Here is a 22944-nt window from a genome sequence, read left to right as displayed (position 1 = left end):
TAACTTCATAAGTTTAGTTTGACACTCCACTGCAATGAAAAAAGTATGCACTAACAGAGGGCATTTCAGTTGAATGACAACTGCTTTCTCCAGGTGCATAAGTACTACAGCACTATTTTGAAATAAAGTCTTGCTGTTACATCCAGTATTTTCCTCAACCACTATCAACAAATTTTGAAATGTAACACTGTTTGCAGAAGTGTTTAGAAATTGGTTTAACCAACCCTGTGGACTGTAAAGATTTTGTACAAGTGCATGAGGCTGTGTCCACACCTAGGTAGGACAGGCCTGAGAATGTACATGTGTTTATGTGCATTCAGGGAAGGACTTGTCCTTTCTGAAGCAAAGGTTTACTTTGCTAACTTATTGACCAGACCACAGCACCACCTAAACTGATATCTGTGGAAATGTAACAAATGCAGCCTTAAGAATAAACTAATCCCAACATCCATTTTAGACTAGTTTCAAAATTTAGGGAAGCTACCTACTTATTGGAAATAATGTTAAAAAGGACCACGTTAGGATCTTTAATTGTAATCGCTACAGGAATTGTAATAGTTACAATGCTACCATGTTGAGAACTGCTGCATTGCCCATTTACCCAAGACACTAACATACATCAACAATCCGATTTAAATCATGAAAGGAACAAAGCACAGACCAGGAATATTTCTGAAAAGGCCTTTATTAAGATTGAGTCAATATTTTCCAGAAAGAAGCCTTTGGTTACGTTCAATATGGTTTGCTTCAGCTCACTGATTTACTGTTTATCCAGTTATCAGGATCACCATCTCCACTTAGAACGCAATATTCATTTGCCGGTGTTTACATACCCCAAAAGACCATTAAAGTAACAGGAAATCAAAGATTCCCCATCATAACATTAGCACAAATACAATACAAGGTAAATACTCCATGCATACACTAAGATTTGGTTGTAGTTTTAAACAGTCAAGACAACTAAATTTTGTACAGTTGTGGAAATTGATTTACCCTTGAGTTATTAAAACAGCAAACCAGTGCCCTTCGTAACCTAATAGTTTATTCCTAAACTGAGAAAAAAAACTGCTACAAAGTAAAATATATAAATTGTCATCAAAGTAACATAATTCTTTCAAAAGGCATTTCCTATGTGGATCTGCACACCAGTGACTTCAAATCAGACCTCACTGGAGTGGGCCTTTGGCAATGATGGGAGAAACACCAATGCAGGAATCCTGTCCCTCATATGCTGAGGATGAAACCTAAACCAATCACCGAAAGGCTGAGGGAAGAGTAAGTGGTTGCTTAAAAAAGGTATAAAGCTCCTTTGTGCAAGATGAGTAAAGGTAAATAGAAAAAGTTGGCTTGTAAGTAGGCCATAGTTTACTCAAAGAGCCTCACTCTGAAAAATGAAGATTTGCTCGAGTCTCATAATTGGCACTCACATTCTCTAGTAGTTTAAAAACTAGATTTATGAAAATAATCATGGTCATTAATTACAATTCCTATATCCAATTTAGCATCACATCTGCAAAAACCTCTTCCTTCCTTTGAATCCTCACGATGGCTGTGGAACACTAAAGAAACTGTCACAGCATGTTGAACATGCATTTCAAATGGCCCACAATCAGCAGATCAAACAAACAACAAGATGTTTCATCCAGTTGTTAGTAACTTCTGAAATTCAAATTGTCTTAAGTTGGGAGCTGCATGCAGAGTTCTCAGAACTTTTGATGCTTGTGAATAAGCATCTAGTGAGTGACTACGAGTGCTATAAAGTCCTTGAACTGACCTTGGCAAGGGGCATCCAACCATTGAATGAAGAGATCACACCCAACCAAATTGATTTTAATTTTAAAATGCACCATGTTGACAAGCATGAGATAAAGCAAAATAAAAAGGAGAACACAAAAGAGTTGGGAAGCCATTGTTAAAAGTCCTCGAGTTCAAGTCCTAGCAGTTGACACACTGATGTAGAAAGGATAGATGATGTCGTCCTCTAGTTATTACACAGCTTCTGGCACAACCAATCCAGTCCTTCATAGAGACCGTGGCCACTGGTTGCACATGTGGGCTGAATGTGCAACTGTGAAGAGAGAGAAATTATCAAAACTTAGCTGAAGAGAATTTTGTTATTGCCAAACACACACTTCTAGCTTGATTTAATGCAGTGTAATTCAGTGAAGGGGATAGTATGTGTGTTTGTAAGACATTTCTCATTTCATCTGAACCTTTCAGGAGGACAGAAAAGCTTTGACTTACCTGAAGTGAACATGTGACAGGTAATGAAATGACACTGCCCATTATGTACTATTTTAAATTTGGTGACAATCCCTGTACACACAAGGAAAGTGGTATTATCATGGCTAGTAATCCAGAGAACCAGGCTCAGAATTGGAGATCAAATCCCACCATGGCAGCTGGTGGAATTTATATTCAATTGATTCTGGAATTGTAAACTAGTCTCCAGTAATGGTGACCATGAAACAGTCATCAATTGTCACAAAATCCACCTGGGTAAATCTACCCACAGCACACCTGTGGGAGCCATTCAAAATAAAACTGGGAAGAATACAGACCCAACATGTTCACTTTTTAGAATGAAATGTGGAAGCAACAACCCAAATAACCCTGGATATCTAGGAATATTCAGGTCTGAACAAAAAAAAAAGGAATAGATAAAAAGGAAATAAATCAACTGAGGTCTAGTGGAGTAGTGAACTTAAAGCAACTAGGAGAGCAGGGAGAGTTCCTGGGGAAAAAAACAATTTGACCAGTTCCTGCCTTATGTTAACAAAATCTACCTCCCCCAATCCAAAATCTTCCATTGTAGATTCCATCCTTTTCCATAGCAACCACAATACTGAAAGTTAAGCTTATCAGTGAAATACATCCCCACTGCCAACTCAAACATCTGTCCAGCTTCATTCCCCAGAATTAGTTTCATACTGCATCCTCCTTTTGTAGGACATTCTACATGTTGATATAAAAAGCTCTCCTTGAAGACATTAAGAAACCTGGCCCCTCTAATGCTCTTACACTATGACTATCCCAATTAATGTTTGGGGCAAGAAAGGACAAAGGAACAAACAAGGGTTTCAGCAGCAGTTGAACTGGGGCAGGGCAGTATGGTACACTGTAATAGTGCATGATGTGTATTTGGAAAGATTCAAATATTTCACAATATTCAAATAAACTGCAAACCAACTGGTTCAGTGAAACTGTCAGAAGGGATAAGGAAAGAATTGGCAACTAAGAATAGAGTTTGGAACAGAGACCAGAAGCAATGACTTCAGTCTTCCCAATAGTCAGCTGCAGGAATTGTGTGTTCAACTGAATGTCAGCTAAGCAGTCTGACAATTTAGTAACAATGGAGAGGTGTCAAAGGGCTGGCAGTGAGGTTCTGTACTTGTAAGCTGTGTTTTTGAATGATGTCAGGGGCAGCTGTAGGTAAAGAATAGGAGGGTGCCTAAGGGCAATTTTTGGAAACAGATAAAACCCTTCAGCAGTGACAGAGAAAGCACTGTGCTGACCTTAATAAAAGAAAGAGTGGTCTTACAGAAAAAGGTGGAATTAGGAACGAGGTTTGCAAATTCAAGCCCAGAAAGTGAACTGAGCACACAAGTTAGTTTGAGAGTTTTCAGGTATTTTCCTTTCTATATATGGGGTCAATAGTTAAATTGGGGAGACAAATATTGTTTTAAATTCATTGCTTAGTTAAACTGCTCAATACAACTACAGATAACTGTTGAATAGTATTTCAAAAGCTTGAGGTTCCTGGGTTTTGAAAAACACAGGAAGGCTGAGCAGGTTGACTATGGCACTATGATGCTGGCAGCCATTCAACTTGGGGGAGGGAAGTTGACAGGAGTGTGGTTATATTAAGGGATAGCATAGTTGAAGGATTGGCATGATTCATTACAGCAAAGAATGAGTGTCTCAACTGCTCAATTGACTATCCTTTTCCAGGATTAAAGGACATCTCAGGGCTGAAGAGGAACTTGCAATAGAGAAGGATTCCATTGTTGTGGTGGTCCACACAAGTATTTTGGGCAGCTCGGTGGCACAGTGGTTAACACTGCTGCCTCACAGCAGCAGGGACCGGGGTTCAATTTCTGCCTCAGACGACTGACTGTGTGGAGTTTGCACATTCTCCCCAGTGTCTGTGGGGGTTTCCTCTGTGCTCCAGTTTCCTCCCACAGTCCAAAAAATGTGCAAGTTAGGTGAATTGGCCATGCTAAATTGCCCATACTGTTAGGTGCAGGGTACACGCAGGGGAATAGTTCTGGGTGGGTGCGCTTTGGCGGGTCGGTGTGGACTTGTTGGGCTGAAGGGACTGTTTCCACACTAAGTAATCTAATCTTAAAAAAAGTACCAAGACAGAGTCAGGACGAAGGAAGAAAGGTTATGCTAGGGGATTAAGCTCAAAGACTAAAGTGTCTGAATTTCAACCTGAGCCACAAAAAAATCAGAGTACTGAATGTATGTCAAAGATTGATGCTGGAAGAATGTTTTTTGATTCATGGGGCTTACAAGGGAATTGCACAACTAGGGCTATACAGAGGACATTGGGGCTGGTTGGGGAATAGATACAGAAAATTCAAGAGGAAGGATAAGGCAATAGTGATGGGGAACAATCCAACTAAAGATAACCAGAAAGTGACAGGAACGAGGCATGCACCAACAAATTAGATCAGATCAGATCAGGGAAAAACCAGACAAGGACACATTTAAAATGTTCTTATATTAGCATTGCAAGCATTCATTTAATGAATGACTGCATAGTTGAAACAATTGTATATGGTTACACTAACAATTACAGAAGTGAGATTGTAAGGTGACTAAAACAAGGAGCTGGCTATTCAAGGGACAGTCATGGCATTTTACAAGGAGAGGTTACAAAAGATAGGAGGAAATGTAAAAGTGGAATAGAGGTTTTATTTAAACAAAAGTATGAGATTAGTACAAAGAAATGATCTTGACCCAGAAGATCATGGTGGACATAAGAAATTGTGGAATAGATTAACAGGCACCACTGAAAGCAGGTATAGCAGTATAAGAAAAAATAATAAGGGCTTGCAAGAAATAAGAAATTGATTGCAAACATCAGGGGTGATTTTAATTACCATATTGATTGGACAAATCAATTTGGTAAATGTAGCCTGGCAGCACTCATGGGGTGTACATTCTGGAAAAACAAATATCTTACAGTTCTGCTGGTAGCCAGTGGTTCCAGTTTCGCACGGAGATCTTCAGTTGACATAGCATTTGGCAAATCCTGCTTGTTTGCAAATATTAATAGCACTGCATTGCTCAGCTCATCCTCAGCAATCTGGGGAAAAAATACAAATAGAATGAGCTCAGGAATCAAATCAAACTTATCTTGCAGTATTAGAACTGATAAATGCAAGAGTTTAAGAACTCATTACACAAATGAAATTGTAATCTCACATAAATTGTTTCCCAAATGCTTAACAGGCCTGCTGAAAAGATGGCCTCGGAACTATAACGTTATCTACAAGGCTTTTATTCAAAACACTGGTAAAAATGATTGTTTTGAAGTGAGTTGCTGGGTGGCTTTGCAAATGCTTCCAACCGGTTCTCTAGTGAGCAACAAAACTCACCCAGTGACTTGGAGCGCTTTAGGAAAGAGGGAATGGGTAGTCATGCCCTGGGTAATTAAAGTCTGCTGGGCTGTCAACAGGGTGAAAGTGGATCAGGCTGGTAATGAATGAAAAGGAGTGGTATGGAGGCACAAGGGAATGTGATTGGGGGGTGTGAGTGTGTCAGTAAGTGAGTGTGATTGGGGGAGCTGGGGAAGAGATTGGGCTAAGTGATTTGACTGGGAGTATTAGCTGTGAATGAGTCATTTTTCACCAAACAGGCTGACTCCCACTTTCAGGTCAATTCTTCCAAGATCAGCTGAGGGTGTGCTCCATTAGGGACGGTCTAACTCCTTAGCTGGGCACCCCTGACAGTCAAGACATGGGGACTGCTATTCTATAGTTCTGCTTCCTAACAAAAAAGGGGATGACAAGTCAGTTGTACTGATTGACCATTAAAAATGCCATTATTTATACAATCAATTTATTGCTTTGGAATGACTTGCTTATTAGTGTTATGGCAAACCTCATCTTGTTGAAATTTGCTGAATGAGTGAGAGAAAAATCAAAACGTGATCTTCTGGGTGAAAACGTTGGTCAGAACCTCAATGTGGAAAAATATGGTATATCAAAATACAGACAAGAGAAGAGGAAAAGTTGTAATATGGAAACAGATGTCAAACAGGATGGAGAAAAAAAGCTAAGGAATACACAAATTAAAACTAGATGTTACAATGATAAGAAATACAGAACCAAATGGTAGAAGGATTATAGACTCAATCTTTTTATTTTGATTATTCTTAACTTTTCAAAATGGCACCAATCAGGGCAACAGTGAAAACTTTTCACTATTTCACTAAAATACACGACAATCATTTATTTAATTTCATTTTCAATGGCCCTGTATGCAATTGCACAGGCTATTCGAAGTACATATATACTATCTGATCGTATGGCTCAGGGATGGCCAGGACAGGCAGCTTAATGTCGCATGTGTATCCTGGAACAGGAAGGATAGAAAGGGAGGCAAGAGAGGTGGGGGAAGTGGCATTTTTAATAAGGAATAGTATTACAGCTGTGCTGAGGGAGGGTATTCCCAGAAATACATTCAGGGAAGTTATTTGGGTGGAACTGAGAAATAAGAAAGGGATGAGCACTTTATGAGGATTGTATTTATAGACCCCGAATAGTCAGAGGGAAATTGAGAAACAAACTTGTAAGGAGATTTCAGCTATCTGTAAATCAGGTTTACCCGAGAACTCTGTGGGAAGCTAGAGAAGTGATTGTTGGGCCTCTTGCTGAGATATTTGTATCATCGATACTCACAGGTGAGGTGCCGGAAGACTGGAGGTTGGCAAACTTGGTGCCACTGTTTAAAAAGGGCGGTAAAGACAAGCCAGGGAACTATAGACCAGTGAGCCTGACCTCAGTGGTGGGCAAGTTGTTCGAGGGAATCCTGAGGGACAGGATGTAGTTGGAAAGGTAAGGACTGATTAGGGATAGTCAACACGGCTTTGTGCATGGGAAATCATGTCTCACAAACTTGATTGAAGTAGTGACAGAGGATTGATGATGTGATCTATATGGACTTCAGTAAGGCGTTCGACAAGGTTCCCCATGGGAGACCAAATAGCAAGATTAGATCGCACGGAATACAGGGAGAACTAGCCATTTGGATACAGAACTGGCTCAAATGTAGAAGACAGAGGGTGGTGGTGGAGGGTTGTTTTTCAGACTGGAGGCCTGTGACCAGTGGAGTGCCACGAGGATCGGTGCTGGGTCCTCTACTTTTTGTCATTTACATAAGTGATTTGGATGCGAGCGTAAGAGGTAGTTAGTAAGTTTGCAGATGACACCAAAATTGGAGGTGTAGTGGACAACGAAGAGGGTTACCTCTGATTACAACAGGATCTGGACCAGATGGACCAATGGGCTGAGAAGTGGCATATGGAGTTTAATTCAGATAAATGCAAGGTGCTGCATTTTGGGAAAGAAAATCTCAGCAGGACTTATACACTTAATGGTAAGGTCCTAGGTAGTGTTGCTGAACAAAGAGACCTTGGAATGCAGGTTCATAGCTCCTTGAAAGTGGAGTCGCAGGTAGATAGGATAGTGAAGGTGGTGTTTGGTCTGCTTTCCTTTATTGGTCAGAGTATTGAGTACAGGAGTTGGAGATCATGTTGCGGCTGTACAGGATATTGGTTAGGCCACTGTTGGAATATTGCGTGCAATTCTGGTCTCCTTCCTATTGGAAAGATGTTGTGAAACTTGAAAGGGTTCAGAAAAGATTTACAAGGATGTTGCAAGGGTTGGAGGATCGGAGCTACAGGGAGAGGCTGAACAGGCTGGGGCTGTTTTCCCTGGAGTGTCGAAGGCTGAGGGGTGACCTTATAGAGTAAACCTAAAATTATGAGAGGCATGGTTAGGATAAATAGACCAAGTCTTTTCCCTGGGGTCAGGGAGTCCAGAACTAGTGGGCATAGGTTTAGGGTGAGAGGGGAAAGATATAAAAGAGACCAAAGGGGCAACTTTTTCACGCAGAGGGTGATACATGTATAGAATGAGCTGCCAGAGGATGTGGTGGAGGCTGGTACAATTGCAACATTCAAGAGGCATTTGGATGGGTATATAAATAGGAAGGGTTTGGAGGGATATGGGCCAGGTGCTGGAAGGTGGGACTACACTGGGTTGGGATATCTGATCGGCATGGACAGGTTGGACCGAAGGGTCTGTTTCTGTGCTTATACATCTCTGACTATGACTCTATTACAGAGATGGGACTGCAGGGTGACAAGGATTGGGCTCTCGATATTGAAGGATAGCTGACCTTCAAGATGAATGGGAAGCTTGGGAAAGGATAAAAGCCAATATTGCAAATCTCCCAAGCTGGAATGAAAATATAGCATGCTGGAGAAACTCAGGTTTGGCAGCATCTGTGGAGAGAGAGAGAGACCGCCAACATTGTGTGCCCTATGATTCCTCTCTAGAACACTTCAAAAATATGCATCCAACTATTGAAAGCCTGTTTTCCTTTAGTTGGTCCACAGCATTGCAAGTGCACATCTAACTACTTAAATGTAATAAGGGCTCTGCCTGTAATACCCCTACAGGCAGAGTGTTCCAAGCTCTCACTGCTTTGGTGGCAATATTTTCCTTACGCCCCTTACAAAAAAATCCATGCTCTCTGATCATCAATTCTTCCACCAAGGGGAAATGTCTCTTACTGTTTACCCTGTCTGTGCATTAGGTTCAATGCATTTTGTAATGTATACAATTATGTTCTCCCTTAGTCGCCTCTGCTCCAAGGAAAACAACCCTAGTTTATCCAAAACAAACCAAATTGCTAGAAAAGCTCAGTTGATCTGGCAATATCTGTGGGGCGAAATCAGAGTTACTATTTCAGGCCAAGTGACCCTTCCTCATAACCCAGTTTATCTAATCGGTTTTCATAACCAAAACTCCTCAGACCAGACCACATCCTGATAAAACTCCTTTGTACCCATTAGTGCTATCACATCCCTCCGATAACGTGGATGCTAGAATGGGACAATACTCTAGCTGTGGCCCAATCAACATAGAGAGATGCAGCATAACCTCCCCACTCTAAAACCCTATGCCTCAGTTAATAAAGACAATTATCCTACAGCCTTCTGAACCCACCATCTCTTACATTAAGAGACCGGGGATAGGTACACCTTATTCCTGATACTACCATTCATATATTGAAGTGCATTATCTTACACTATCTGGACTGAACTCCATTTATCACTGACCAGCCCATCTATATGCTCCTGTAATCTCAGGATATCTTGCCAACTATTCACCAACCACTGATATTTGAATTTTCTGCAGGAAGATATATAAGGATAGATCATTTATAGACACTTTCAGCAGCAAGGGCATCAACAACAATTCCTGAGGAACAGTATTAGACAGACTTCCAGTCACAAAAACATCCGATCATCACCCTCTGCTTCCTACCACTCGGCTCATTCTGGATCTTATTTGCTAACTTTCCTTGGGTCCCATGGATTCTTCCCTTCACTAAGAGTCTCCCATGTGGGACTTTAGCAAAAGCTGAAACCAAAATAAAATAAGGTCAAGCGCAATGCCTTCATATACAAACATGGGTACCTATAGTCCCAGGAATGTGCAGCATGCAAATAGTCCAACTTATCATGCCAATCAGATATCCTCCATAAATCTAGTCCAATATCTCTCTAAATCCTTCCTATTCATACAACCATCCAGATGGCTTTTAAATGTTGTAATTGTACCAGCCACCATTACTTCCTCTGGCAATTCATTCCATACATGCATCATCCTTTGCATGCAAAAAGTTGCTCAGCTCATTTTTAAATCCTTCCCCGTTCACCTTAAACCTATGCCCTCTAGTTTTGGACTCTCCCACATTGAGGAAAATACCTTGTCTATTTACCATATCCATTCCCCTCATCATTTTATAAACTTGTATAAGGTCACCCCTCAGCCTCCGACGCTCCAGAGAAAACAGCCCCAGCCTATTCAGCCTCTCCCTGTAGCTCAAATCCTCCAACCCTGGCAACATCCTTGTAAATCTTTTCTGAACCCTTTCAAGTTTCATAACATCCATTCTATAGCATGGGGACCAGAATTGCATAGTACTCCAAAAACAAAAAAATAGCATTAGCAATGCCCTAAATAACTGCAACCTCACCTCCTAACTCCTATACTCAATGCACTGACCAATAAAGCCTTTGACTAACTGATCTACCTGGTACACCATTTACAAGAAACTGCAAACCTGTACTCCAAGGTCTTTGTTCAGCAACACTCCCAGGTCCTTACCATTAAGTAGATTTCATATACTCCACACTGTAAGGATTCTATGTTCCGTGTGGTGTATAAGTTCTGCTTTGATTTGCCTTTCCAAAATGCAGCACCTCACCTTTATCTAAATTAAACTTACCTGCGACTCCTCACGTACCAAAATTAAACATCCATCTGGCACTTCGACCCATCTACTCAAGATATAGTTGTATTCTGAAGTAAACCTCACTGTCCACTACACCAATTTTAGTGTCATCTGCAAGCTTACTAATTATGCCTCCTACATTCACAATTATCTTTATAAAATGACAAAAAGCAGTGAACCTAGCTCCAATCCTTGCAGCATGCTGATCACAGGCCTCCAGTCTGAAGAACAGTCCTCTACCAGCAGCCTTGGTCTCCTACCTTCGAGCCAATTTTATATTTAAATGGATAGCTCTTCCTGGATATATCTGATCTAACCTTGCTAACCAGTCTATCGTGCAGACCAATGTTGAATGCCTTACTGAAGTCCACACAGATAACATCTACTGCTCTGCCTTCAATCATCTTTACCATTTCTTCAAAAAAGTCAAGTTAGTGAGACACAATTTCCCATGCTCAAAGCCATATTGACTATCCCTAATCAGTCCTTGTCTTAAGTACATAAATCCTGTCACTCAATCCACTTCAACAACTTACTTACCACAAACATCAGGCTCATTGGTCTACAGTTCCTGGCATTTCCTTACTGCCTTTCTTAAATAACGGCACATTAATCAACCTTCGGTCTTCCGGCACCTCACCTGTGACTATCAATGATCGAGATGTCTCAGCAAGGGGCCCAATCACTTCCCTAGCTTCCCCACAAAAGTTTAGGATATGCCTGATCAGGTCCCAGGGATTTATCCATCTTTATGCATCCAGCACCTTCTCTCTAAATGTGGGCACTTTAAGATATCACTATTTCTCCCAGTTTTCTAGCTTTCATATCCTTCGACAGTGAAAACCCATGCAAAATACTCTTAATATCTCACCCATCTCCTCCAGTTCCACACATGAGGGCGTTGATGACCTTTAAGTGGCCCTACTCTTGAGTTACTTTTACCCTTATTGTATTTTTAGACTCTTTGGAATTTCTTTAACTCTATTTGCCAAACCTGCCTCATGTCTGATTTTTGCCCTCCTGAATTGCCCGGAGTATATTCCTACTGCCTTATTGAGAGGGATTCACTTGATCCCAGCTGTCTATATCTGCACATGCCGCCTCCTTTTTCTTCCCCAGAGCCTCAATTTCTCTAGTTATCCAGCATCCCCAACAATTTGCAACCTTGCCCTTCATACTAACAGGAACAAAATCCAAGGACCGCAGATGCTGGAAACCAGAGTCTAGATTAGAGTGGTGCTGGAAAAGCACACCAGGTCAAGAAGCATCTAAAGGAGCAGGGAAAAAAAAAATGTTTCAGGCAAAAGCCCTTCATCAGGGCTTTTGCCCAAAACGTTGATTTTTCTGCTCCTCGGATGCTGCCCGACCTGCTGTGCTTTTCCAGCACCACTCTAATCTAGACTACTAACAGGAACACACTGTCTCTGGACTAGCTATCTTGTTTTTAAAAGCCAGTCACTATGCAACTGTTCATTTACCTGCGAATGGTCTCTCCCAAGCATTTCTGAAAGTTCTTGCCTAACACCTGTACTTTAATCTGCTTCCTGGATCCAAAACAACATGTCAGGAATAGAAACTATCAATTTTCTCACTCATTTTCCTTTCTCCATATTAGAGGTAAGCCTCTATTCCCTCCATCTTTAAACAGATGAGATTAAATGAGTTCATAAAAGCTGGAAGTCTTTCACTTCAACCTGGAACCTTTTCGGTACATGCTGTGCATCCACAGATGACTGCACAAGGTGGTGCTGCTTCCCCCTCAACCACACCACCAGCCCCCAGATACATTGCTCCTCAACTTTACAGGATAAGAAAATTGTAGGAGGTTCTAAAAATAATTCAGACTCCTCATTGCAAAATGACCAGTTTAATAGTGATAGCATTTCCAATTGTAACAAAGGCCTGGGACCATCACTAGCAACCTGTAATAGACTTAAGTTGTCATTCTGATTTAGAGGTTGACCTAATTTCACACCCCTTTGTCCATTATCAACATTTTTGAAATTATCTCCTCTGCAAGTGGCTCACTCTCGACAGTAATTTTATGAGCTGTAAATGGTAACAGAGAACTCAAAGGTGGCACAAAGGGTTTTCTTCTGAAATTAAAGTAAATGGTTAAGAGGCAAAACAGGCATTTTGCTTTTCCAAACATTGCTGATACATGAAGAGCAAAATATGAAAACCCATTGGACAAGTTTACTCAAGCTACTTCAGGGCAGAGACCACTATTATCAGATATGACAAATTTGATTTGGGAAAAAAAAACTGGAAAAGGTGGCACTCAAATACTTTCAACAAAACCAGAGTTTCCCTCAAACCTCTAGCATTGCCATTTCTCACCATTTTGTTCAGCTGTTCTAGAGATTCCTGCACCCTCTCTTGGTCATTGCTGTCCACAACGAAAATCAGACCCTGAAAAAAATTAAATGACACATAACATTATAGTGATTTAAAGAGAGGTGTGTTCTGTATAATGGTTAACAATTTAGATCAGGATGGATAACATTTGTGTTAGAAAGTATGGAACAAATACAAAATTCCAACTGATTTTACTTTATATTTACTGTAAAATGTTGAAGATGTTTTATTACTTTAAAGTCTCTTTACAAGCATCTTCTGGAAGTCCAGATAAAGAACATACATAGTTAACCACTTTAGTCACCTCTTCAAAAAGGTTTAAACAGGTTCACCAGGTGTGGTCTACTAGTTACATAGACACAGTGGCTCCTGTAGTCCAGCTGACACCAAGTTCACAAATCACTTTATTCTTAATTTGACATTAAATTACCCAAAAACAGATGGGCGGGTGAAGGCGTATTTGATAGAGACGTACAAGATGATCAGAGGATTAGATCAGAGAATCTTTTTCCTAGGACGGTGTCAGCTTGTACGAGGGGGCATAACTACAAATTGAGCGGTGATAGCTTCAAGACAGATGTCAGAGGCAGCTTCTTTATTCAGGAGAGTGGTAAGGGTGCGAAATGTCCTGCCTGCCAATGTAGTTAACTCAGCCACATTAAAGGAGATTTAAACAATCCTTGGATAAGCACATGATGAAGGATAGTGTTGGGGCTTAGATTAATTCACAGGTCGGCACAACATTGAGGGCCAAAGGGCCTGTATCAGCGCTGTATGTTCTATGTAACACCACCTCTTTCCCCCCCCCCCCCCCCCTCCCCCCCATCCATCACTGCCCCCGCCCCCTCTCTGGGGCAGCTGGGCTGGACACCAGCAATAAGGCTGCTGTTTACTGCAACTTTTTGACAGGTTCCACTTCTGCCCTGTACACAGGACAATATTGGTTAGATTATCTGAGGGAGAGGGATGGGGCTAGGGTACACCCCTCTGTACAACTCCAGGGAAAAAGTGTGGGGGAGACAGCAAGCGCGGGCAGACAGTCATTTGGAGTCGGTGCCTGTTTAATCACTGTAAATGAAAGATGCGATCATTGTTGGAAATAAGTTGCTGATGTAATGTTTCTATAGAGACCTCAAGAGCTCCTTTGGATAATCTGATTTTTGAATAATTGAGGTTCCTCTGTATTAAAGCCAATATAACAGAGCACCTCAAAATATTTCATGTCGAAAACCAGCACATCAGTACAATTTCCTTTCCATTGAAATATTAGGCCAGTAAACTCACTTTGTTTTCAGCAATGGTGAATAATAGCTGTTGTGTTGAGGATTGTGCATTGTTCCACAATGGACAATGTAACAAAGTACGCCAGGAGTTCCAGGATTCACATACCTGTGTGTTTTGGTAGTAGTGTCTCCACAAAGGACGAATTTTATCCTGACCGCCAACATCCCATACAGTGAAGGTAATATTTTTGTAGTCTAGAGTCTCTACATTGAAACCTGAAAAGAAAGACAACCTGAAATGTCTGTCATGAGGCTACAATCTGCATGGATGCTGCAAAACTCCAATTTATTTTTATTGCAAAAAAACCCATGCTTCTCACATTTGTTTTCCATTAGAAATACTCTCCCACATATCTTCATCAAACTAACCTCTAACCCATCAATATTCCTCAATATTTCTAATGTCCTACCAAAGCCCTGGGCATGATATTGTGCCAAGTCCACAATTGCTTTGAGTGTCACTCTGCATTTTCTACAGCTCAATAAAGCACCCATTATCAAGTTCTAACAAACAAGCAACCCCACTAACTCAACCTTCCATTCCACTATTCTTATTGTCCAGTGCACCCATGGGGACAAATATCAACCACTAATCCATCCAATGTTATTTACTTCGACTCTTCCAGCAGATCAGGCAATTCTCTGCAATTGTGTCCCCCACCCTAACCAAAGAACCCAACACCAACTAGCCTTTGATACTCTTGTCCCCAAGTTTCTCATAATATAACTCTTGCTTCACTTTCTCCTCTTCAAGCTTGGAAGCCTTGATAATCAGGTGAGCTGCTTTTCCTTTCCATCACAACATCAGGCCTCGTTTTCCTATACTTGCTTGCCTGGTATCAGACAGCAAACTAAATAGTAACTTTCTCCACCACCAATTGCCCCCATAAAGGCCTTCACTTCTAAAAGAAAGTGTAATAAACTCAGACAACTTTGCAACCAGAAACTGACTTTCATTCAGCTGTTCACCTTACCCATTATCCAAGTCCAAACACCTTTCAAACTTTTCCGTTCTCACTCAATCTACGCATTTGCTGGTTTCTCCCACGTTCCTTGTACCCTCTCCAAGCTCTTCCATCTCCATTGTTCCTATATTATTGCATCAGGTTCCATATTCAATTGCAAAACAGCCATCACTCCCCTGCCAAAAAACCCTGAACACTTTCTGGAAATTAATCACTATTTTCTCTAAAGCATTGCAACTGCTGTCCTCAAACCATAACCACAACTCCAGACGAAAGCTCTTTCATTAGCTGCCCATGCTTTTAGCTGCAGCCCTATCCAGGGCCAATGGAACACTATCCTAAAAGCAACAAGTAACCTCTTCTATGGCCAGGGTCCACTACTACTTCTGAAGCTGTTCCAAATACGTTCCTGGCAATATCATTGACAGACATCGGATTTTGAACTATGGCTATACCTTCTACCATTTAGGACCCACACCACTAAACATCTTCATTCCCACTTACTCTGCCTTCAAACTTAACTCAGTATTTGATCACTACTAATATCTCTTCCTTAGTTCAGCATCTGATGACACTGAAGGATATATTTCTGTACTAATGCAATTTATAGGCGTTCAGCAATTAAAGTTTATTTCTTCAAGGGATTAATCTTCTTCCTCATCTCCTAGAAGTGCAAATGGTGAAGATAGACTAGCTCATCTTGCCTTAGAAGCACAGTTAAAGTAACTGGTTAATGGCAATGAATGTTTGGATCTTACACCAAAAATGAAAACTATTGAGAAACTTACCAATTGTTGGAATGGTGGTGACAACTTCACCCAACTTCAGCTTATAGAGAATTGTGGTTTTACCAGCAGCATCAAGTCCAACTGAAGTACAGAAGAAAATAATTAAGACAACTTACATTATGCCAAAACTTCCATAACAGTACATCTTAAACGTTCCATATAGCATTCTTTATTTTCATGTATATAGACAACCAACAAAAGAATTACTGATTGAATGTATTGTCATGTGTTGGTTTTCATTAGAACAAACAGTTAAGGATGAATTTCATCAAGGTTTTTTTCACAAAAGGAATGTGAATAGAAAGAATCAGACAGGGTGGCACAGTGGCTCAATGGTTAGCACTGCTACCTCACAGCCACAGAGACCTGGGTTCAAGCCCATCTGTAGGTGACTGCCTGTGTGGAGCTTGCCCATTCTCTGGTTTCCTCCCACAATCCAAAGATTTGCAGATGAGGTGAATTAGCCATGTTAAATTGCCATTAATGCCTAGGAATTTACAGGTTAGGTCAATTTGACATGGAAGATGTAGGGTTACAGGAATAGAGTAGGAGTGCGGGTCCACTGGGATGCTCTTTAGAGTTGGTATAGACTCAACAGCCTGAATGGCCTGCTTCCATGCTGTAGGGATTTATGTTTAAAGTTTCCCATGTTTAAGGAGTCTTAAAGACAAGGACATCAATACAAGCTTGATGCCAGAAACTTGAGAGAATGATGGTGATAACAGTTTCCAAGAGCATGTGAAAAATCACAAATATGCAACTGAAGCTGTCACAATGTAAACAATTAATTAAAAATGGAATTTTCATCCTTACAAAATTAAAAGATCATTCAGCTAAAGACAGCAATGCCAGCCTTCATACTGCTCTTAACTGTCACTTAACCCTAACATATCCTTTAAACAGTGATACGGAGATGCTAAAGGGTTAATTTGTTCTGCTGACTTTAAGAAATTGGATGTCCGGGGAGGGAAGCTGTTTTGCAAGCAGGATGTGCCAATCTAATCATATTCTGTAAATAGTAAATCAAGGGATAATCCAATCACTTTACACTGTTTGTTTCAAGGGATAACCCAAATCACTTCATTGCGTCTTGCGTGGCATGTGACTATGGGGGAGTGGCAGGGGTTACCTTGTGGGCATTATTCATGGTTATGTAAAGTCTTCTATAAAGGAGAGTTGTTCTCTTGTTCAGAGACCCTTGCTTGACATGCTCCACCAGCATTGCAGAGAATGTTATGTGGTCCTCCAGAGAGCTTGTGCTTGCTGTTTTGGCTGTTCACAGAAGCTGACGTATTGCAGTTGCATGAAGTGTGTAAGAACCTCAACAGAAAGAACCTAACAATACCACTCAAGTGACTAAACAAAGGAGCTTGTAACCATGGCAAAGCAATATTGATACACACAATGAAATTGGCAAAATAATTCAGAAATAATTGAATTAAAAAGGTGCATAAAGTTGAAAAGAATGGCAACAAGCTTTATGATTAGTAGGGTAGAGAAACCAGTAAAGCATGACCAAAAGTTAAAAAATGGAAAAGTATACTTATCAGGAATGCAATAACTATACTAAGGGTTTTCATAGTTATTACTAGCGTCAAATCAAGGCATCTACAGACACAGTAATTGTACTAACTAATTACACTAACTTAGATATATAGAGCAGTACTGTCCAACCCAGATGTCTACAACCACAGCTACGTTTCAGGTCAATGATCCCAAGGTGGTTGTCAGAGGATTTCATAATTCCTCTGAGCAAAGGGAGGTGATTAGACTCTTATTAGAGAGGATCATTACTTAGCACTGGTACAGCAGGAATATAACTTGGTCACTTATCAGCCCAAGCCAGAATGTTGTTCAGGTCTTCATCAACATAGCCAAGGAGTTAAACTAACTGAGGAATTGTGAATGGAGCCAAACACTGCAATCATGATGCAATATTTCAATTTCTAATTTTATAATAGAAGTAACCACTGTCCGGAGGAACTCTACAGCAATGAGATGTCCAGCACCTAATTTAATGAGTGTGACTTCAATTAGCTGTTTATTTGTCCAGCAAGATTCACAACTGGGTGGTGGTGCTGTGGACTTGATGCACTGCTGTGGGATCCCTTCTGTCTATAGAATGCTGCTTACTGTTTACTATGCATATAGTTTAGCTTCATCACTTCTACAGCTCATTTTCCAGCACGCAAATGCTCTTCTTGCTGTAAAAAGGAGAAGAGAATTTAATCTGAATGTGAGTGACGGGAAAGGTCAAGACAGGCTAGGCCTGTAGCCCCTGGAATTTAGAAAAGTCAGAGGTGACTTAAGTAAAACATACGACAGCCTGAGGGGGTTTGAATGGATGGATAACAAAATTACATTTTCTCCTGTGGCAGAATCTAGAACTATGGTCACAGTTTAAAAATAAAGAGGTACACACAGGACAGAGGAAAAAAAACATTTTTCTCAGGAGGGTTTAGTGCGTCTTTCGAATTCTTTTCCTAAAAAGGCAGTGGAAGCAGAAACTTTTTTTTTTAAAAATGGCGGAGGCAGATTCATTCCCTTGGTAATGAAGAGTGTAAGATTATCATGGGAATGCAGGAATATACAGGTGAATCAGATCAACTATGGCTTTACAGAAAGACAGAGCAGGCTTGAAGGGTAAGTAGCCTTACAAAAGGTATTTTATAAAATATTATTTCAGGCTGGTTAATAAAATTGACGTCCATGGGACAAAAGGAACAAGAGCAACTTAGAATATAGAGTTGACTAAAAGACAAAAAATTCATCACAACAAATAACAGTTTTTCAAATATGATTGCGTAATAAACAGTGGGTATCACTACGTACAATAACAGGACCTCAATGTTGTTAAACTATATTAATGAGATGGACCTGGTGTCCAAGGCATAATTTCAACTTGCAAATAACAAAACTTGAAAGTGTAAAGAGAGAGACAGGTACCAGAATATTGATAGGCTAATGGGACAGATGTGCAGGTGCCAAATTTAACACAAATGAGAGATAACAAGACTCTGTTAAGAACAATGGTGATAGAGAATACAAGCTAAATGCCATCATTTTAGTGGAGCTTCAAAAACAAATATTTGGAAATGGTTTGTGCAGAATGTGATGAGGCTGTAGTTTTAAAAATGTATATTTTGTCCTCATTTTTTAAAAAGAGAAATATTAAGGCAAAGGGTTAGTGGTTAGCGAAGGCCCAGAAATTAAACCGCTTAGGAGGTCATGGTTCTTTAAAAAAATAGTTGGAACAATAGAACCATGGATGGGTGTGGTCAACCAGGATTTCTAGTTTTTTTTAAGCTTTAAGATCCAGCAGCAGTTCATGTTTGACTCTCAGCAGGGTTGGAAGCTGCAGTGTCTCCTGGCTGTTACTCTTGATTGTTTTCCTTCTGGGTTGCTGGAGTTACCCGAGAGATAAATCTGTTTTCTGAATTTCACTGAGGGGTGTGATTATGTAATATTGCTATATTGCAACATTTAATTCGTAAAAGTACTCTTTATACTATTACGTTAAGTTTTCCAATAGAGTTAAGTGCTTCCTTTTATTGTATTTTTAACTATAGAGTATTGAGTAAATTGCACTTAGCTTAACATCAAGAGTAGTTTGGCCCACCAAATTACATCTGGAACACAGCACTTTACATTTGCTGTTAAAATAAAAAAAGGGTCTAGGCTGCCTTCTTAAAATATTGAGGAGTTTTGATCATATCCATAACAAGGAATCTTAAAGTGTCAGGGCAGGCTAAACAGCAATTAATAAACTATATTGCACGAGAGCCACACAACACATGTATTCAGCCCAAATGCAGCATTGTGCAAATATTTGGGCTCTATCCTTTAGGACAGACCTTTACACGGGGTGTAGGAGAGATTTACTGGAACAATTTCAGAGCTGAGAAATTACAACTGAGTGGCTAGACTAGAGCAATTGAGTTAGTTATCCTTGGTCAAAGGCTAAAGCAATGTTTTTTTAAAATTATTATTCACTGAATTGGGGGTGGGGGGGGAAGAAAAGAAGAGTGACTGAGCTAGGTCAGCACTTATTGCCCATAGGGCAGTTAAGAGTCAACCATATTGTTGTGGGTCTGGAGTCACATGTACGCCAGACCAGGAAAGGATGGCAGTTTCCTTTCCTAATGGTCATTAGTGAACCAGATGGATGTTAAAATCATGGACAGTTCAGAGCACAAATCAGAGATTTTATCCAATTGAAGACTAAATCAGAAAATACTGATTTAGTGTGATTGGTGAAATCATGAATTAATACAAGGATAACTTTTCTTACACAATGAGTGGTTAGGTTTTAGAATGCACTACTTGATAGGATGACCAACTTACAGTAAATTTAAAAAGGTTTCAGGAACAGAAATTGGTAAAATTAGCCTTTGCATTGCAGATAAAATTTAACAGAAGTTTGAAGCTAAAAACTTGATAAGGAAAAAAGTTTAAAAATGCAGCTTTCAAGCTGATTCAGGAATGTAGATGAAGGTACAAGTCTTTGATACGGTATGGCAAGCTTAGTACTGACAGAAAGGCCTAGGGGATCCTTGAATTCAGAAGTGGGGCAGAAGCAGGGGAGCTATGAAAATGCTTCATTAAAAAAATAAACTGGTTGTGCTCGATTGAAATGCTGTATCCAATTATAGATACAATGAAAAGGTGCAGGGAGAATGCAGTCGATTCATAGTTGGAATGAGGGGTTTTGATTACAGATAGACTTGAGAGATTAACTTGTTCTCTCCAGACTAGATAGTGGGAGATTTAGCAAAGGCATTAATTATTTTCATAGTTAACAGGGAGAAACTGTTCCAGTGGCCAAAAGAATTAAAAACAATTCATTTGTGAGATGACGGCATTGCTAGACAGGCCAGCATTTATTGCCCAGAGGGCAGTTAAGAATCTTCCACATTACTGAGAGTCTGGAGCCACATGTAGACCAGACCAGGTAAGGATGGCAGTTTCCTTAATGGAAAGGAGTGAACCAGATGGATTTTTCTGACAATCAGCAATGGCCCCATGGTCATTAATATTCTTAATTCTAGATTTTTATTGAATTCGAATTCCACCATCTGTCAGGTTCCCCAGAACATTATCTGGGTCTCTGGATGAACAGCCCAGCATTAATATCACTAGGCCATTACCTCCCCAAGGTAAGGCAATTGTGAAAAGAATCCAATACAAAAAAGTTGTTGCCTCTTCCTTTGTGAACTGAAATATTTTCAACACTATTTTGAAAATTGGAACTTTAAATTCTTTTCATCAGCCATCACAAACACAGTGGCAGAGTGGTTAGCATTGCTGCCTTACTGTGCCAAGGACCTGGGTTTGATTGCAACCTTGGGCGACTGTGTGGAATTAGCACTTGTGTCTGCATGGGTTTCTCCCAGGTGACCCAGTTTCCTCAGTCCAAAAATGCACAGGTTTAGCGCATTGGCTAAGTTAAATTACCCCACAGTTTTCAGGGATGTGCAAGGTCAGTGTAGACCTGTTGGACTGAATGACCTCTATGTACAATGTTTCTATGACAGTGGCTTAAATGAATGAGAAACAGCAGATCTGTAAAGTGATGGCAAGTTATGGCTCAGGACGTAAACTCCAAAGACATTTAAAAGAAACTACTTCTAGGGTTGAAAATCAAAAAAAAACAGTAACAAACAACATTTGAGTTTAAATCCAATATTAGGATTACATCTACTAAAAAGGAAGATTAAAACCAAAGCCATATTTATAGAGATAAAAGATAAATTAGAAACTAAACATTCAAGAGCACACTCCTAGTGAGAAATTTCTTCCAAATCTCAGTATTATCATTCATTCATTTCCTTCAAACTCATTACAGATGTAGTATGATTATACAATTCAGTCCTAGTTGCAAAACTTGAAAGGGTTCAGAAAAGATTTACAAGGATATTGCCAGAATTGGAGGACTTAAGCTGTCAGGAGAGGTTGAATAGGCTGGGGCTATTTTCCCTGTAGAGGGACAACATCACAAAAGTAGCATTGTGCAAAACAAGAGGGCATAGAGTTAGGGTGAGGTGGGAAAGGTTTAAAACAGAACAAAGGAGCACCAGAGGATGGTGCGTGTATGGAATGAGCTGCCAGAAGTAGAAGAGTCTGGTACAATTAGAACATTTAAAAGTCATCTGGATGGGATACATGATTAGGCACGGTTTAGAGAAACATGGGCCAAACATTGGCAAATGGGACTAGATAAATGTAGGATACCTGGTCAGCATGGACGAGTTGGACCAAAGGGTCTGTTTCTAAGCTGTACATCTCTATGACTCTAACTGAACTGCAGCCTGTCGTCCGACAGTGTGGGTGGGGTGCTGGAAAAGCACAAGTCAAACAACATCCCTTCATCTGGATTCATGCCGAAACGTCGATTCTCCTGCTCCTCAGATACTGTATGACCTGCTGTGCTTTTCCAGCACTACACTCTCGACTCTGGTTTCCAGCGTCTGCAGTCCTCACTTTCTTCCTGTTGTCCTCCAAGTCGTTGGCTTGGACGACGGTTACAGGGCACTTACCCATCAGGATCCTCATCTGCTTCTTCATAAACAGTCGGTCAAATAGCCTCGAGATGAGCAAGCCCATGGTTCCAGAAGAGGAGCGGGTAGGCCTGGAACGGAGCTTCAGCGTCGGGGTCGAGGCACGACGATTCGAGGCCTAGGGGCTGAGCGCCCAGCGCTTCCGGGTGAGAGCCCGGAGGTAGACGGCTCGGAGTGCGGCTCTAGCGCTCAGAATCCGGCGGCCCCCGACTCGGGTTCAGAGCCTGACTCTGACGGTACCGGGATGTAGGCTGAACCGCTCACCTCTAACGGTGCCTTGTCCGGGGAGCTCACACACTGGCTCCTCGTTCTTAACAGAAGCGGCAACAGGAAGTGTCCGTGTGGTGACGTTGCCAAACAATTTCCGGCCAACGAGGAAGAAATGACGTCAAGCGCACGGAGCGACGTCACCCCGGCTTCCCCTGCTGGCCGTTCGACCAATCCGCGGCTCTCA

The 22944-nt window shown here is 40.8% G+C and overlaps 1 protein-coding gene across 1 annotated transcript; it reads right to left on the bottom strand.

Annotated features, from left to right (window-relative positions):
• Window positions 1–667: 667 nt before the first annotated feature.
• On the bottom strand, window positions 668–22845 carry LOC140466914 (ADP-ribosylation factor 4-like). Its single transcript, XM_072562735.1, has 6 exons — window positions 22470–22845; window positions 15934–16014; window positions 14287–14396; window positions 12880–12951; window positions 5192–5314; window positions 668–2068 (listed from the first exon to the last, which is right to left on the bottom strand). Exons 1-6 carry the CDS (start codon window positions 22534–22536, stop codon window positions 1982–1984), a joined length of 540 nt encoding a protein of 179 aa, XP_072418836.1. The 5' UTR covers window positions 22537–22845; the 3' UTR covers window positions 668–1981.
• Window positions 22846–22944: the final 99 nt, after the last annotated feature.

Source organism: Chiloscyllium punctatum, chromosome 44 (genome assembly GCF_047496795.1).
Source record: "Chiloscyllium punctatum isolate Juve2018m chromosome 44, sChiPun1.3, whole genome shotgun sequence".
Taxonomy (NCBI): Eukaryota; Metazoa; Chordata; class Chondrichthyes; order Orectolobiformes; family Hemiscylliidae; genus Chiloscyllium; species Chiloscyllium punctatum.
This window is presented reverse-complemented; position numbering and strand designations above follow the sequence as displayed.